Below are 14,466 nucleotides of genomic sequence, written 5' to 3'. Positions count from 1 at the left end.
AACTAAGTCTCTCCAACAGATCCTTTTCTGAATATTTTCTAAAGGTCTATACAAACAGGGTTAGCTTTTTCTTAAACCATCCATGCATTTTGCTGTTGTTATTGATTGAGTACAGAACAGACTCAAGAACTCTAAATTCTTCCCTCCAGCGACTGACTCAGCGCTATGGTAAGCTCCTCCAGGCCCCCACACACCACATTAAGCACAATGGGACCCTCTTCTTTCACAGGAAACTCGGCCCTGTATTTATTTGAATGCTATGACACGAGAACGGAGAGCTGGCACACGAAGCCCAGCATGCTGACACAGCGCTGCAGCCACGGGATGGTGGAGGCCAACGGCCTGATCTATGTTTGTGGTGGGAGTTTAGGGAACAATGTTTCGGGGCGAGTGTTGAACTCCTGTGAAGTTTATGATCCTGCCACAGAAACGTATGTATCAATTTAAAACTCTTATTTCACAGTTAATTGTATTCTACAAGCTCAGTGGGAGCTTCCAAAGGCAGAAGGAACCCAACGCAAGAATTTAGTTCTTGTATTAAGGATGCGCAGACACTTTGTAAAAATGTTGTTTTCTTCTTCAATAACAGTTGACATCCAATAATGGATTAGTTTCAGGTGTACAGCACTTACATTTTTTAATGTGCTTGGGCGGGCGCATGTCTACAGCCTGGACCCTTCCTGCACATCTTAGGAAATGTTTTTGGTTGATGGCCATGGAGTCCCCCTCTTTCTGTTTCTGCTTGTGCAATAAATACACTGAAGTGCTGAGACTAAGAAATCGCTTGAAATCATCAAATTTACTACTACTTTCAAAATGTACCTTTGTACTTGCCAGGGCACACTGGGGATTCCCCTTATCCTCATCCTATCAGCCATCAATTCAGCTGTCTGTCACCCCATCTTGTCCCACAGCACAGGAGGTGGGTGTACCAACTGTCCTCTCCTATATGTCTCTACCTCCTGTGATTGCTATACTCAAAAGAGTGTTACAGAAGACGAGTTGGAAAACTGTAGTCTCAATCATCCTGCTGCCTAATTCTTTTTTCATTTCTAAAAAAAATCTCTTAAAGTAAAACCCATACCATATAAACTCCAGGCTTCCAAATTTTGAGATCTTTGTCCAGGCAGTATCAATGTAAATCAATATATTATTGTTCATAGTAGCAGAGAAAAAGTATTAAAGGAATTCTTCAACCTCAATATTTTTTAAAAGTAGGTGAATATATTCAGTTTGGGGAATATTTTAAAACTTACACAATTTAAAATTTCTTCAATTTTGTATACATTGAGCTTATGTGTTAAATTTGAATTCTCTATATTCTCTTCAATGCCCTTAAATCTTCCTGAGAAAAGCTAGTATAATTATCCAAATCTCAAAATGAAAAATAAGTTATAATTACTGTGATTTCCTTTCTAATACGTGATCTATCCATCCAAGTTTTAAGAATGTTTCCTCCCAGCTTTGACCATTTTCTCAACTGTTTTGTAACTAGAATGTGTTTAATTGGAAGCTAAGAAATGAAGCCTACACAGTCAGAATTTTAAGTAAAGCTTTCAAACACTGAACTTCAGGTTGGGGAAAACAAGACCTACTATGTGAATTACAACAGGAAGTGTGTTTTGCGAAACTTCCATAATTGTAAACATTCAGAAGATTTATATGTACATAAAAACATGCTCTTTTATTTCATGGACATATTTGGAGAAGAAAGGGCTAGAAATATTAAATGTTTCCAAGTCACATACTGTATTTAATGCGCTTGGACAGGTGTCTGTAAAGCTCCCTGCGTGGAGAGGCAGTGGAGGCCTCGTGTAGCTCTCCCTCTCCCCGCCGTATGCTGGTCTTGTCACCTGGACGAGCATGTGTGTTCATCCTGAAAAACAGGAGCAGCGTTGCTCACCTCACCTTACAGAGTGTTCTGGAAGTGAGCATGGTGACTCTCAAACCATTTTTGAAAAATACATGAATATAAGGCAACAAAAGTTGTTAATATTTCATAGTTAATCATTATGCCCTAATTACATTTTTTGGAAGCTTAAATTTACTAAATCATTTCAAAGAGGTAGAAATAACCATATTGGAGAGTTATGCTTATGCCACATTTTCCTTTTGTTGTTGTTTGGAGTATTTCGGTTTAAATTAACTGTTAAGAGCACAAGTGTGTGCCAGTACCACTGTCACAATCACAAATGACAGTTGTGTGTATGGGAGTGTGTGCAAAAGAAGGAACTGGATCTCGTAGAAAAAATAGCTAAACACAGTTGTCTGTGTATGTGATGCTGCTACCTAGCATTGATACTCAGTCTCAGCATTTGTAGTGATGGCTGGGAACACAGCAACATGCTAATAAGTTATTAAACTTGACAGAATGAGAGTACTTTTGTTAACTAGAGCTCCCTAAAGTTCTAAGTGTAGATTTGAAGATAAACATGAATAGTAATGGATACTACTAATTTGCTGATTGCTAGAGGCCCATGATCAATTTGTGTTTTACTAACTCATCCGTAAATATTAATTAAAACCACGTGACAGTATTAGTGCTTTATACTCTCTTATGTATCTTTCCCTTCTTTTTTGTTACCATTTTAACAAGTTACTATGGATCACAGGAAATGGGTTTCTTCCAAAGATGTGTTAATAGTCTCCAGATAGCCTCTATATCTCATATCCTATTGGAATTGAAGGGAATAAAGTCTGTATTTACCTCACCTATCAATAAATTACTCAAAACCACTGTTAAGCTTTTGTTTTTCTAGCCTTCCAGACATATGTGTGAGTGTGCATGTGTGTATATTAATAGATATGCGAGTGGTAAATGAGCACTTAGTTAGGATAACAGACCTTTCTTATAAATTAGTATGAGTCTTTTTACTGCCTGTGAACAAGTACACTAAAAACTCTTTTATTTTTTCAGATGGACTGAGCTGTGTCCAATGATTGAGGCCAGGAAGAATCATGGACTGGTGTTTGTGAAAGACAAGATTTTTGCTGTGGGTGGTCAGAATGGCTTAGGTATCTGATGTTAATTCACTGTTCAACATTCCCAATGAGTTTGCTTATATTTCCTTGTCTTAAATTATTGAAACATTTCTTAAAATCTGGATACAAACATTTATCACATACATCATTCTGCTTATTTTTATAGTTTCTGGAATCTAAAATATTTTATGAAACATTGGAGTATGTTTAACATCTGTGTCCATGAAATGTGGGTAATGGCCATCAGTCATTGTGACAATCTCAGAGGGCTTCCACACATTTCCAAATATCCCCTGGGGAAAGATAGCTTAAGAATTATTGAGTGACAGAAACATCTGAACTTCAAAAAAAAACTTCTAAAACTTTTTAAATACTGGCTTTAGGACTTGTATCCAGGCTGTAAATGGCAGTTTCCTAAACATTTTTAAACATTGCCTGAAAATATCAATATTACTATTTTTTAAAAGTCAATTTGACCTTTTTATTTTCTTAATAATGTATTAAAATCTTAAATAATTGCTTTAAATAATGGAGACTCAGAACTGAATCTATAGATACTCCACAAACCTCATTTTAGTCAGTACCTTTAAGCATTACTTAAGTATAAAAAGAAACAATTTCTTTCCCTTTTTCTGTCTCTACTCATTGTTATTATCTATAAGCTTCTGAAAGATAAATAGCAGAAGGACATATGAATAATTACAATCAAAGTTAATCAGAAGAAAATCCACAGATTGGTTTATTTTTTTATTTTTCCAGAACAGACAGAAAATATTTAATTTTGTAGAATATAAATACTTATGATTCTAAAATGACAAATAAAAATTAAATTTCTGTTTTGTTAAAGTGACAATAAGACTTTAATGGTAGATATGTGGGCATTCATTGTAAATTTCTTACAACTTTTCAGCATGCTTGAAAATTTTTATAATAAAATTTTGGAAAAATGCAAAGAATTACTACTTTAAGTGGCCTTCTTAGAATGGTTCATCTAGTTGTTCATGTTGTTTTATTTTTTGAAGGTGGTCTGGACAATGTGGAATATTATGATATTAAGTTAAACGAATGGAAGATGGTGTCACCGATGCCGTGGAAGGGTGTGACCGTGAAGTGTGCAGCGGTTGGCTCTATAGTTTATGTCTTGGCTGGTTTTCAAGGTGTGGGTCGATTAGGACACATCCTTGAATATAATACTGAAACAGACAAATGGGTTGCCAACTCCAAAGTCCGAGCTTTTCCAGTAACAAGTTGTTTAATTTGTGTTGTTGATACTTGTGGAGCAAATGAAGAAACCCTTGAAACATGAAAAATGCATGAACTTCGAGACTCATCGGAGACTCAGAAATATGGCCACCAGAGCTTTGTTCCAAGAGTTTGGTTACAAAGTTTTAGTTTGGCATTTTCTTTTTTTTAAGGAAGTTTCAAATAAAGAAACATCCCTATAAAATCGGTGTTTTTTTAACATGGGTTTCCTTACTTAATTCAAAGACCATATTTTAGCTGGCCACATCACCAAGAACATATCTAGCAAGAAAACTTGAAAAATTATAAGCATTTGATGAAAATACGAATTCTTAAATGAATGTCACACTTGTAACTACGATTATGACAGAGTGGGGGATTGGCTCATTAGTGAAGCAGTTATCTTAGCTCTAGATTCTATTTTCATATCACAGAAGTGCTATGGCATTAGATCTGATTGTTTCAGTTCAGTCAAGAACTAAGACACAGTATGAATTATAAGTCAAGATAGGCAACTCCGATGGAGCAGTTTAGTCTCACATAATTTGTCTTCATGTGTCCCATTTAGTGCCAAATTTATTCCATTTTAAAAGCAAGGCAGAGTGAGTCAAGGCATACACACACTCTCTCACAAAACTTCATAAACATTTTGGAATTTAAAAATGTACCAAACTCCTCATGAAATATATTCAGTCCAGTTAAATATATTCCATCTTTTAAACCCAAAATACCAAGCTTATCACCCATCATTAGTTTGTATCACTGTTTTACCTAGCGCTTAAAAAATTATTAGGCTCTTCAGTCCTCGCTGTTACATAAAATCCAATCATAAGAGTGACTGACTAGCAAAAAATAAAGCTATTTATAGCAAATTTATAGGTCACTAGAATCGCCCTGTTATCCAATATCAATGTTGACTTTGAACTTCTTATGAATTAAAATGATACATGATTTCTTTTTCTTAGCAAGACACATCAGAGGTATTTGACCCCATTAAATCTAAGTTTTGTAATAATTTGAATGAAATATTTGTCACCTTGTATAAATTGCTTTTATGTGGTCAATAAATCTTTTATAAACTCATCTGCTCATTTCTTTCCTAGTAATGTTTTGCCCTTTTACATTATGGAATGTGTGGAGTGAGCCATATAAAGCTGTCACCATCAATGTTTTTATCTGGTAATATTAAATATTTTTTAACTAAAATTAGACTGCTAAGTTTTATTCTTTATTTTAAATGTGTTATGTAATGATTGTGTTGAAAATTTATAAAGCAATGTTTCTATTTTAATTTTCATTATTTTCTTTATATGGAAGTTTATAATCTAAAAACCCTAAAAATGTTTAAATGAAAAAGGAATTATAAAAAAGCATAATAATATATTTCTGTGTAGGGTTTTTTAATGTACATAACAGCTATATTGAGATATAATGTGCATATCAAACAATTCACCATTTAAACTGTACCATTCAGTGGTCTTTAATATAGTCACAGAGTTGTACAACTGTCACCACAATTTTGGAACATTTTCACCACAAAAAGAAACCCCATACTTATTAGCAGTCACTCTCCATTTCCCCCATATATTAACTCCCTATGGCTCTGTAACAAATTACCACAAACTTGGTGGCTTAAAACAACAAAAATTTCTACATCAAGATGTTAGCAGGGTTGGTTCCTTCTGGAGGCTCTGAGGCAGAAACTGCCCATGCCTCTCCCCTGGCTTCCGGTGGTGGTTGCTGATAACCTTGGCCTTCCTTGGCTTGTAACTAACTATCTTACTTCAATTACTGCCTCTGTCTTCACATGGCCTTCTTCCCTGTGTGTCTTGGGTTTCATGTGGTGTTACAAGGACAACCATCATTGGATTTAGCCCACCCTCCCCCCAATTCAATATGACTTCATCCTAACTAATACATCTGTGAAGACCCTATTTGCAAATAAGATCACATTCTGAAGTTCTAGGTGAATTGGGGAGAGACGGGGGACGGGACATTATTCAATCTAATTAGATCCTCCAAACACCCTAGCCCTAGGCAACCATTAATTTTTCTGTCTCTAGATGTGCCTGTTCTGAACATTTTTATGTTTGGTTTTGAATTTTTCACTCCATTAAAAAAATGTGTCCAGTTTGATTTTTCTGAGAGCAGGATATCCATGAATCATACTACAATTTGGTTATATTATTTAATACAATAATCTACCATATGGTATATGCAGCATTGTTTTAAGACATTATAAATAGAGTAGCCTTTTCTTTAGGGTGTATCAACTCCCTAGAACACACTATAAAAAGTATGTAGACAGGTTTGATGTAGGTTATAATGAAGTGGGAGTTTTTAGTAATCTTAGTAATTCCTAATTGGTGACTGTTTTCTGCCTTGGAAATATTTTACAAAATTGTTGATGCCAGGATAATGAGTAAAAGTACAATATATTGGCAAATACATTTTCTATTACTCCTCCCCTCAAAAAAATTCCTATTCCATAAAGTATTCTGTGTTCTTTTTAGTAGATATGTTATATGTTAATGTTATATTCTTTGCAGTGACAGTGTTTTGAAGACACAGCAATTTATACTTTTGAAACTCACAACTTGAACATGAAAGTTTAATGTCTGTCTTGAAAAAAGTTCTTGCTATAAAAAACTATAATTACTTAATTACAGTGTGACCTTGCTTGCCAAAACCTGACACATAGTCTCATGGAAAATTCTGAGTCGTGAAAATGAACCATTTAATAAACAATTATTCAAGCAAGCAGTCTATATTCCTTTTGCCTTACATACTGTAAACAGCAAAAGGTTTGGATTTGCTGCATAGGCCAAGGTAGATATTTGAAGGGAATTTTGGTTTTTACTGGTGGTACTGTTAACATATACCAACAGTCTCAGATAATTGAATCCACTCCAACATAGCACCAAACCAGCTCTAAGTCCCAATATGAAAGCACATTTTACAGGTTGCATCATTCAACACTTAATAAATCCTTTAAATAGTCCCCTCTCTCTTTACAATTGCTTCAAAAGACTTCAAAGCTTGGATCGACTTTCATCTTCCCAATTTTCTCCTTCCCAAGGTGATTCAAACTACTTCAGGAGAAATAAAAATAAAAATTCTGTGCTGGGAAATTGTCTAAAATGTTATTCTTAATGACTAGAAAGCTCTTTACTTTCCAGAGCTTTAAGCCTCTTCTCATAACAGCTGTAAAATGGGGTTTAAGACCTGGTTTATTCAATTCTTGTAGGGGATTTCCCTGACTCTATCTTCCAATGCTCTATTGAATTTGTTTCCACTATCCATGTTTAATTTTCAACAGTATTTTTTTTCAATGATTGTTCTTTTATATAACATGTTCGTGTTTCATGCTACGCTCTCTGAAGATATTTTAGTTTCTTTTAACATTTTCTATACTCCGTGTGTTTCCTCTGCCTTTTTTTTTTAATGTTTGCTTTGCTCTTTACTGTTAGAGTCATTCCTCAAATATCTGATCCCTGGCTGTGTTATTTATATTTAAAACGAGACACTAAGAAGTTAATAGGTTGGGGGGAGGCAAAGTGGGTCAAATATATGGTAACAGAGGGCAGCTAGACTTTGGGTGGTGAGCACACAAAAGAATATACAGATGTTGGGCCGGCTGAGTGGCGCACTGGTTAGGAGCTGCCTTGGGATGCTAGACGGCCCCGGTTTGGATCCCACATATGAGGGCCAGTGACACTGCCCTCTACAGCTAAGATGCTGAACAACAGCTCAACCTGGAGCTGGGCTGCCGTGAGTCACCGGCAAGGGCGTAGGCTGCAGCCCCTGCTGCAGTGGGTTGCCATGGGCTACCGCGTGTAGGCAGCAGCCAGCGTAAGCGGCAGTCCAGAAGCCGGCGACTGACCTGCCTCGCCCAGGAAGAGCGCAATGATGGTGCCAACTTGGGCCAGTGAGGCGACGTCCTCTACAACTAAACTGAAGAACAAAAGGACAGCAACTTGTCTGTTCCCCTTCCCGCAATTCCCCAATAAAAATCTTAAAAATATATATATACAGATGTTGAATTATAATGTACACCTGAAAATTATATAATTGTATTAACCAATGTTACCCCAATAATTTTTTTAAAAGATTTTATTTGGGAACTGGGGGTTGGGGAACAGCCTTGGGGAATCAGGGAAGGGGGACACGTAGACCAATTGCTGTTTTTGTTCTTCAGTCGAGTTTTGGAGGACGTCACCCCACTGGCCCATGTTCGCATCATCACTGCGCTCTTCCTGGGCGAGGCAATCGGTCACTGGCCATTGGTCGGCACTCACAGCAGCTCCCGGCAGCTCACACCAGCTGACGGCCGCTCACGCTGGCTGCTCGCCACTCATGGTAGCTTACAGCAGCCCACTGTAGCCCAGCTCCAGGTCGAGCTGTTGTTCATCATCTTAGCTGTAGAGGGCGAGCGTCACTGGCCCTCAATGTGGGATCCGAACCTGCTGCCCAGAGCTGGTGCTCCCAAGCGAGCGCTTAACCAGCTGAGCCACTCGGCCGGCCCCCCAATAAATTTTTTAAAAGTTGATAATTTTTGTGTACAAAGGTGGTCTTAATTATCAGTGAACTTCATATGCTGAGGGAATGGCCACTTATATTTGTTGGGGATTATAGATATTTGGGAGGGATGTTAAATTCTCCAGAAGATAATCTTACAAACCCCTGCCTGTCCCTTGGGTGGGGGTGGGCAAGTTGGAAAGAGGGACTACGCCTGGCTGCAGGACTTCTGGAGCTCAGGCAAAGGGGATTCTGACTCACCATTCAATAAGAGTAGCTTAGTCTCTCTAGTCAGTACCATAATTTGCCTCTCTATACTTGATATCCTGGACTCAGAAGGCTTTCATTCCTTTTTCAAGAAAAAAACCTATCTCGATCAGGTAGGGATAGTTGCCTCACTGGGTGGATTTATGGAGCTAGTTTCTACTTGCACTTTACAGAGATGTTCAAACAATCCACCCTTCTGTGGTACCTGTTGGCTCTTAATTCCTTTTCAGCCTTCTCTGTGGAAATCAGTGTCCACCTTAAAGGAATTTGACTTTCTTCCTCTCTTCTAAGTAATTTACTATTTAGTCATCTTCCATGTGCATTCAGCCTTCAAATATTATGTTTGAGATTACGATTATCTCCTAGTATAATCAAAGATGATGTTTTGGCTTGTTTTGCCTCTCATTTTGATTTTCAAGAGGAAAAGAAGGCAGAAGTATTTTAACTCTGCCATCTTGAAACTGGAAGTTTCCTTTGTCTGACCCACTCTCCTGATTTCCACCTACCCCTCCCCTAACTGATCACTACCCATTTCTGCATGCCTCAGCCCTAGGCTGTCACCGTCATCTCATACAGCACTCCACCTGGATGATGTCAATCAGGATTCTGGCCTTGCCCACCTCTCCACCATCACCAGGCACCCTGCTCACCTTCATTTAAGCTTCAGCCACCACTGGTATTTTAGGTCTGGGATCCCAGGAAAGTTCTTATACATGCTGGCATTTGCATGGACAAGAAGTTATTGGCCACAATGAGAGATTGGTTAGTACAAGAGAATTGCTCAAAATAAATATGTTAAGAACAATGAGCCATGTTTCTCACTATCATAGAAGGAAGTTTGAAAGACAGGAGAAAAATAAAATGAATCCTGTGACCTTGGGTTGGAATTGGAGGTTATCAGTGTGAACTCATAGTTTTTGATATAAAGATACAGAATTATGTTTTGATGTAGCTCTGTGCCTGTCTAGAGCATATTTTCCTTAACAATGCCCATGAAAGGGCTTGGGAACAAAGAAATCACAATAGCAATGAGCAAACTTGGAGCTCAGATCTTGGCTTCTAAGTACCACCAAAAAGACCGAGAGCCCCTTGGAGAAAGGGCTGACTCCAGGACTGCAGCAGGAAAAGTAGAAAATGAGCCTGGAGCATCTTTGGGGCCAGCAATTGAAGAAGTGCTCAAAGAATCATGGGATATGTCAAAAGGACAAAGCTTCAAGTGGCTCCCACTGGCCAAATTTGGGATGATTTGAGCATCAAAATAAATAATGATAGAAACAGATTATAACCCACTGGAAAAAAACGGAAAACCATGAGTCCATACTGATAGGAATAAATGAATGAACTAAAAAAATCTGGTAAGGAATGAGATTTTTATATACTTTCAAATGATCTCCCCACAAAAATCCTTATTAATAACACCACAGGTAATGGGACAAATTGAAATTGTGCACAATCTGACAGATGCAATGTGAAGACCACAGAATCATTTCTGTGATACTTCTGCCTAAGATGCATAATCTGAACCCAATGATCACCAATTTATCTGAAAACAGATAAATGTGCATTGAGGAACTTCTACAAAATAACTTGCTGTAACTTTGAATAGTGTCGACGTCAAGGAAAGACTGAGGAAATGTTCCAGAATGAAGAAGACTAAAGAAATACGACTAAATCAATAAAGATTCTGAACTTGATCCTTGTCCTTTAAAGGACATTATTGGCAAAACATGGATTTCCAAAATCTGAGGATTAGATGATAGTAACGCATCACTATTAATGTCCTGATTTGGGTGACTGGATTGGATTGTGCTTGTGTAAGAGAATGTCCTTTTTTGTAGGAAATAAGTATATGGGTGATGGGGCATCGCGTCTACAACATAATCTCAAATGGCTCAGGAATTTTTTCTTTGTATTCTATTTTTAACTCTTCCATAAGTTTGTTTCAAAATAAAGGAATTAAGCTGATTTAAAAAAATAAGTTGCACTAGTTATTCCCAGTATTCCTGTAGATTCCACTGTCCTCAAAACCCAAAGTAGGTGACCAAGAACAACAGTCAATCATCCTAAACTACCAAGGACAAACCTGTAATCCAACAAAGTCAGATATATTGATTCGTTGCGACCAAGGAGACTGCACACCATTGGAACTGCAGGGTATCTCACCATGCAAAGAAAAAGAGTGTTATTGTAGGATTTGTGAGGAAGGTGGATTTCAGGTAAAATTTAAAAACAGTATTGATAGGCTCAAAGCAAAGCAGAGCTATGTGTAAAGGCATCAACATCAGATCTGGACTGAAAAGTGGATGTAGGGTCATGTTTCCTTGGCAACTACAAAGTTAAGAAAATACGGAATGTTGTTTTTCAGGAACCCTTCATCTGAGCTCCGCTCCTGGGTAAAAATCGAGACTGCTTCCCCTTTTCAGTGTCTCAGATCCTCCAGGCAAGAATAGGATGTTTCATTCCTACTGATATAATTTCAAATAGCAACGTTTATGTGAAGGAACAAGGTTTCTCAGTGTGTAAGAAAGGAGTTCTCATCCACAGATGGGGAGGTGGGAGGGTGTTATACTTTTCAGTTGCAGTCTGTCCTTAAATGAAACATTGTTTTCCTGTTAAGTTGCAAGCTGTCTTTAACTGACACTGACAGTTACCCATCCTGAGGAATGGCTGGGCAGACTTACTTTATCAGCAGTCACAACGGCAAATACTACTCGATCTCTCAAACCAAAGCTAATCCTCCTCTCGCGGCCTTGCTGAAGTTCTGGGTTTGCTTGACTCGCTTTCTTCTCATTTCGATCTCGAGCCTCCCTTGCACCCACAGGAACCGCACCAGGGTCAAGCGCGCTTCCCCAAGGAGCCGTTCAAACCTTCCGCCTTCCTACGTCACACGCTCAGTCCACGTGGGGTGCGGAGGGGGCGGGGGGTGCTGCTCTTCTCAACTCCTACTGGGTAAAACTCACGCCTCTCATCGCCCGGGGGCAGAACCAGAGAGAAAGAGCCTTTCTAGGCGCGATAAGATGACGTCACAGAAGCAGGGCCGAAACCATCCGTTGCTTTGGGCTCTAGGCTCGCGGATATCGTCTACCTCCGGGTGGGAGTCTCCGTGGCAATGACCATCTGTCAGTTCTTCCTTCAAGGCCGGTGCCGCTTTGGAGAGCGGTGTTGGAACGAACATCCTGGTGCCGGGGGTGCGGGCGGGGGACGGCAGCAACAGCCCTCAGGTGACGTTGCCCTCAGTCCTTTCGCCACTGCTAACCGAGCTGGGGAGGGCTTGGCGTGGGGGCCGGCCGGCAGGGAACGGGCGTCCCGCGTGGGGGTCGGCACAGCGCCGGGGCGCACCGGTCAGGTGACGTGGACGTGCCGGCGTCGTCCCCCTCGCGGTCCCTGGCCACCGGGCCGGGCACACAGCTTCTCCCCGTTATCACTCGGTCGGTTTTTGTTGAGCGGATGAAGGCAGGGACTTGGTTCTGGATACTAATGCCAAACAATGAGTTTTAAGTCGGATGTACGTGTAAAAACGGCCCTGTCGGTGGGGTGGCAGTGGTTCGGAGAATTGACATCGGGCGACCCAGACGCCTCCTTGCTTTATTAACTTTCAGGGTACTTGTGTTTTTCCCTTGACTCCTTGAATACAATTTTTACCAAACTTTTTTTCCGAGGGAGAGGCTAGCAACTGGGGTCAGAGTCAATACTCTTAACTTTGGGGGAGTCGTGAATTCCTTTGGAAATCTAGTAAAAGCTATAAAGCCATTCTTCAGACAAATGCGCATGCTCATAACATTTGGGGGTAAAATTGGGGGGATGGGACGCCCAGTTGAGAATTCCAGGCAACGAGGGAACGGGGTGTGAAGGACCATATTGATCTGCTTCCTGGGACTAAGTCATCACGGATGGTTTTGCAATATCGAATTAAACCAGTTGTGGGTGATGCAAAAGGACTGTTCAAGGAGAGGAGGGATCAAATATGAAGCCATAATACAACACAAGTGCTTAAAGGTGAAATGAAGAGGTTTTATTTTCTTAGGACTGAAACTTAGTCTAAGGTATCACAAAATGCTGACCCCTTCTCACCATATCCCCTCCTCTCCTACTTTAGGGCTACTCATCTGACCCTTAAACCCTGTGTGACACCGTGGTTTCACACCTGATCCCTCATCTTGAAGACAGTGTTTGCATCACCCACAATTGGTCTAGTGAAATATTCCAAACCAAAAATTAGGACTCGGGGTCTAATGTGAGCGTATTCACAGGAATAACAATATTATAGTTGACGTTATGTAGAAAATCACACATGCAACAATTAGAAAATGAATGTTGAATGGATAGGTTGATTGATGAAAAAAAGTGTAACTAAAACTCATCAAGTAAACAGTGTATTTAGCTACCAGAAACAAATGAGTGCTGATGGGATTGTTAACAAATACGAAGGCCAAAAGATATATACAAAAGATGGAATGAATTCCTTCAGCTGTGTCATCCTCCAAAGGATTTGGAACTTTCGAAAAAGAAAATAACATCAATACCGTACTTGAAGGATCTGTTCCAGCAAATCTCTTTGGTGTTAGTTATTAAGTCATTTTAGGGTTGGGAGTTGAATTTTCATAAAGGAATATATCTCCCGTCACTCCAGTTTTTAATATATTTAATGGAATACCTCTTAATTTAGTCAGAAAAAAGGTGAATTATCTTGGCCCCAACTTGGAAATCATGAATAATGAGATAGTTGAAATAAGATTTTTTTTTTAATGAACGCATATATACGATAGAAAGGATAGAGTCCTGTTGGCTCATTTTGATAATTATGAAATATTAGAAATCTCACAATAGAGGAACTCAATGCACTTATTCATATATAAATTACCTTTGTAATTTCCCTATGAAAGATAGGTGGGTATGTGTTATTTTCCTAGAGGGAAGACTTAGTAAAAAAAATTTAAGCATTTATTCAAGGACTGAGGGTAGAATCTAATTTTTTATATTCAATAAACTTCTTAATACAGTCCCCACTTTTCAGACTTTTATTACTATAAGGGCTCAGCGGGGGAGCAAAGAATGATAAAGATACAGCTTTTTATCCTGAAGGAGCTTATAATTTAGGATACATGCCCTCTATCCACTCCACTATCAAGCAGTTGTTTACTTAATAAGCTTATGTCAGCTGAACTTGGTAATATACAGTAGGTGGCAAAAAAATGTATGCACATTTTAAGAAAGGAAAACTATTAAAATTGTAATACTCAATATATATCAATAACAAAAGATGAATACAGGTCACATTTCACTTCTGCTATTACAAGAGGTGCTCAAAGTGGTTACCATCAGTGTCCAGACACTTCTTTTTTTGTTTTTTAAAGATTTTATTGGGGAATTGGAGGGGAACAGCATTGGGGAATCAGGAAAAGGAAACAGACAAGTTGCTGTCCTTTTTGTTCTTCAGTCTAGTGGAGGACATTGCTT

At 38.9% G+C, this 14,466-nt stretch overlaps 2 protein-coding genes across 6 annotated transcripts in view; both read left to right on the top strand.

The window, feature by feature from the left end:
- KLHL7 (kelch like family member 7) overlaps positions 1 to 5,430 on the top strand; it is a 54,743-nt gene extending 49,313 nt beyond the window's left edge. For all 5 annotated transcript variants that reach the window (XM_019651994.1, XM_019651998.1, XM_019651995.1 and 2 more), the window contains 3 exons: positions 230 to 431; positions 2,918 to 3,015; positions 4,005 to 5,430. In XM_019651994.1, coding sequence (XP_019507539.1) covers positions 230 to 431; positions 2,918 to 3,015; positions 4,005 to 4,288 — 584 coding nt within the window. In that variant the 3' untranslated portion in view covers positions 4,289 to 5,430. The remainder of the gene's footprint in view (positions 1 to 229; positions 432 to 2,917; positions 3,016 to 4,004) is intronic.
- Positions 5,431 to 11,986: 6,556 nt separating this feature from the next.
- The window catches only part of NUP42 (nucleoporin 42), a 19,503-nt gene continuing 17,023 nt past the window's right edge, over positions 11,987 to 14,466 (top strand). Inside the window, exon 1 of the mRNA XM_019652000.1 lies at positions 11,987 to 12,230. Within this exon, the coding sequence (XP_019507545.1) occupies positions 12,119 to 12,230 (112 nt within the window). The 5' untranslated portion in view covers positions 11,987 to 12,118. The remainder of the gene's footprint in view (positions 12,231 to 14,466) is intronic.

This window comes from Hipposideros armiger, unplaced genomic scaffold (genome assembly GCF_001890085.2).
Source record: "Hipposideros armiger isolate ML-2016 unplaced genomic scaffold, ASM189008v1 scaffold_171, whole genome shotgun sequence".
Lineage (NCBI taxonomy): Eukaryota > Metazoa > Chordata > Mammalia > Chiroptera > Hipposideridae > Hipposideros > Hipposideros armiger.
Note: the sequence above shows the minus strand (reverse complement) of the source record. Positions and strands in the feature narration are given on the sequence as shown.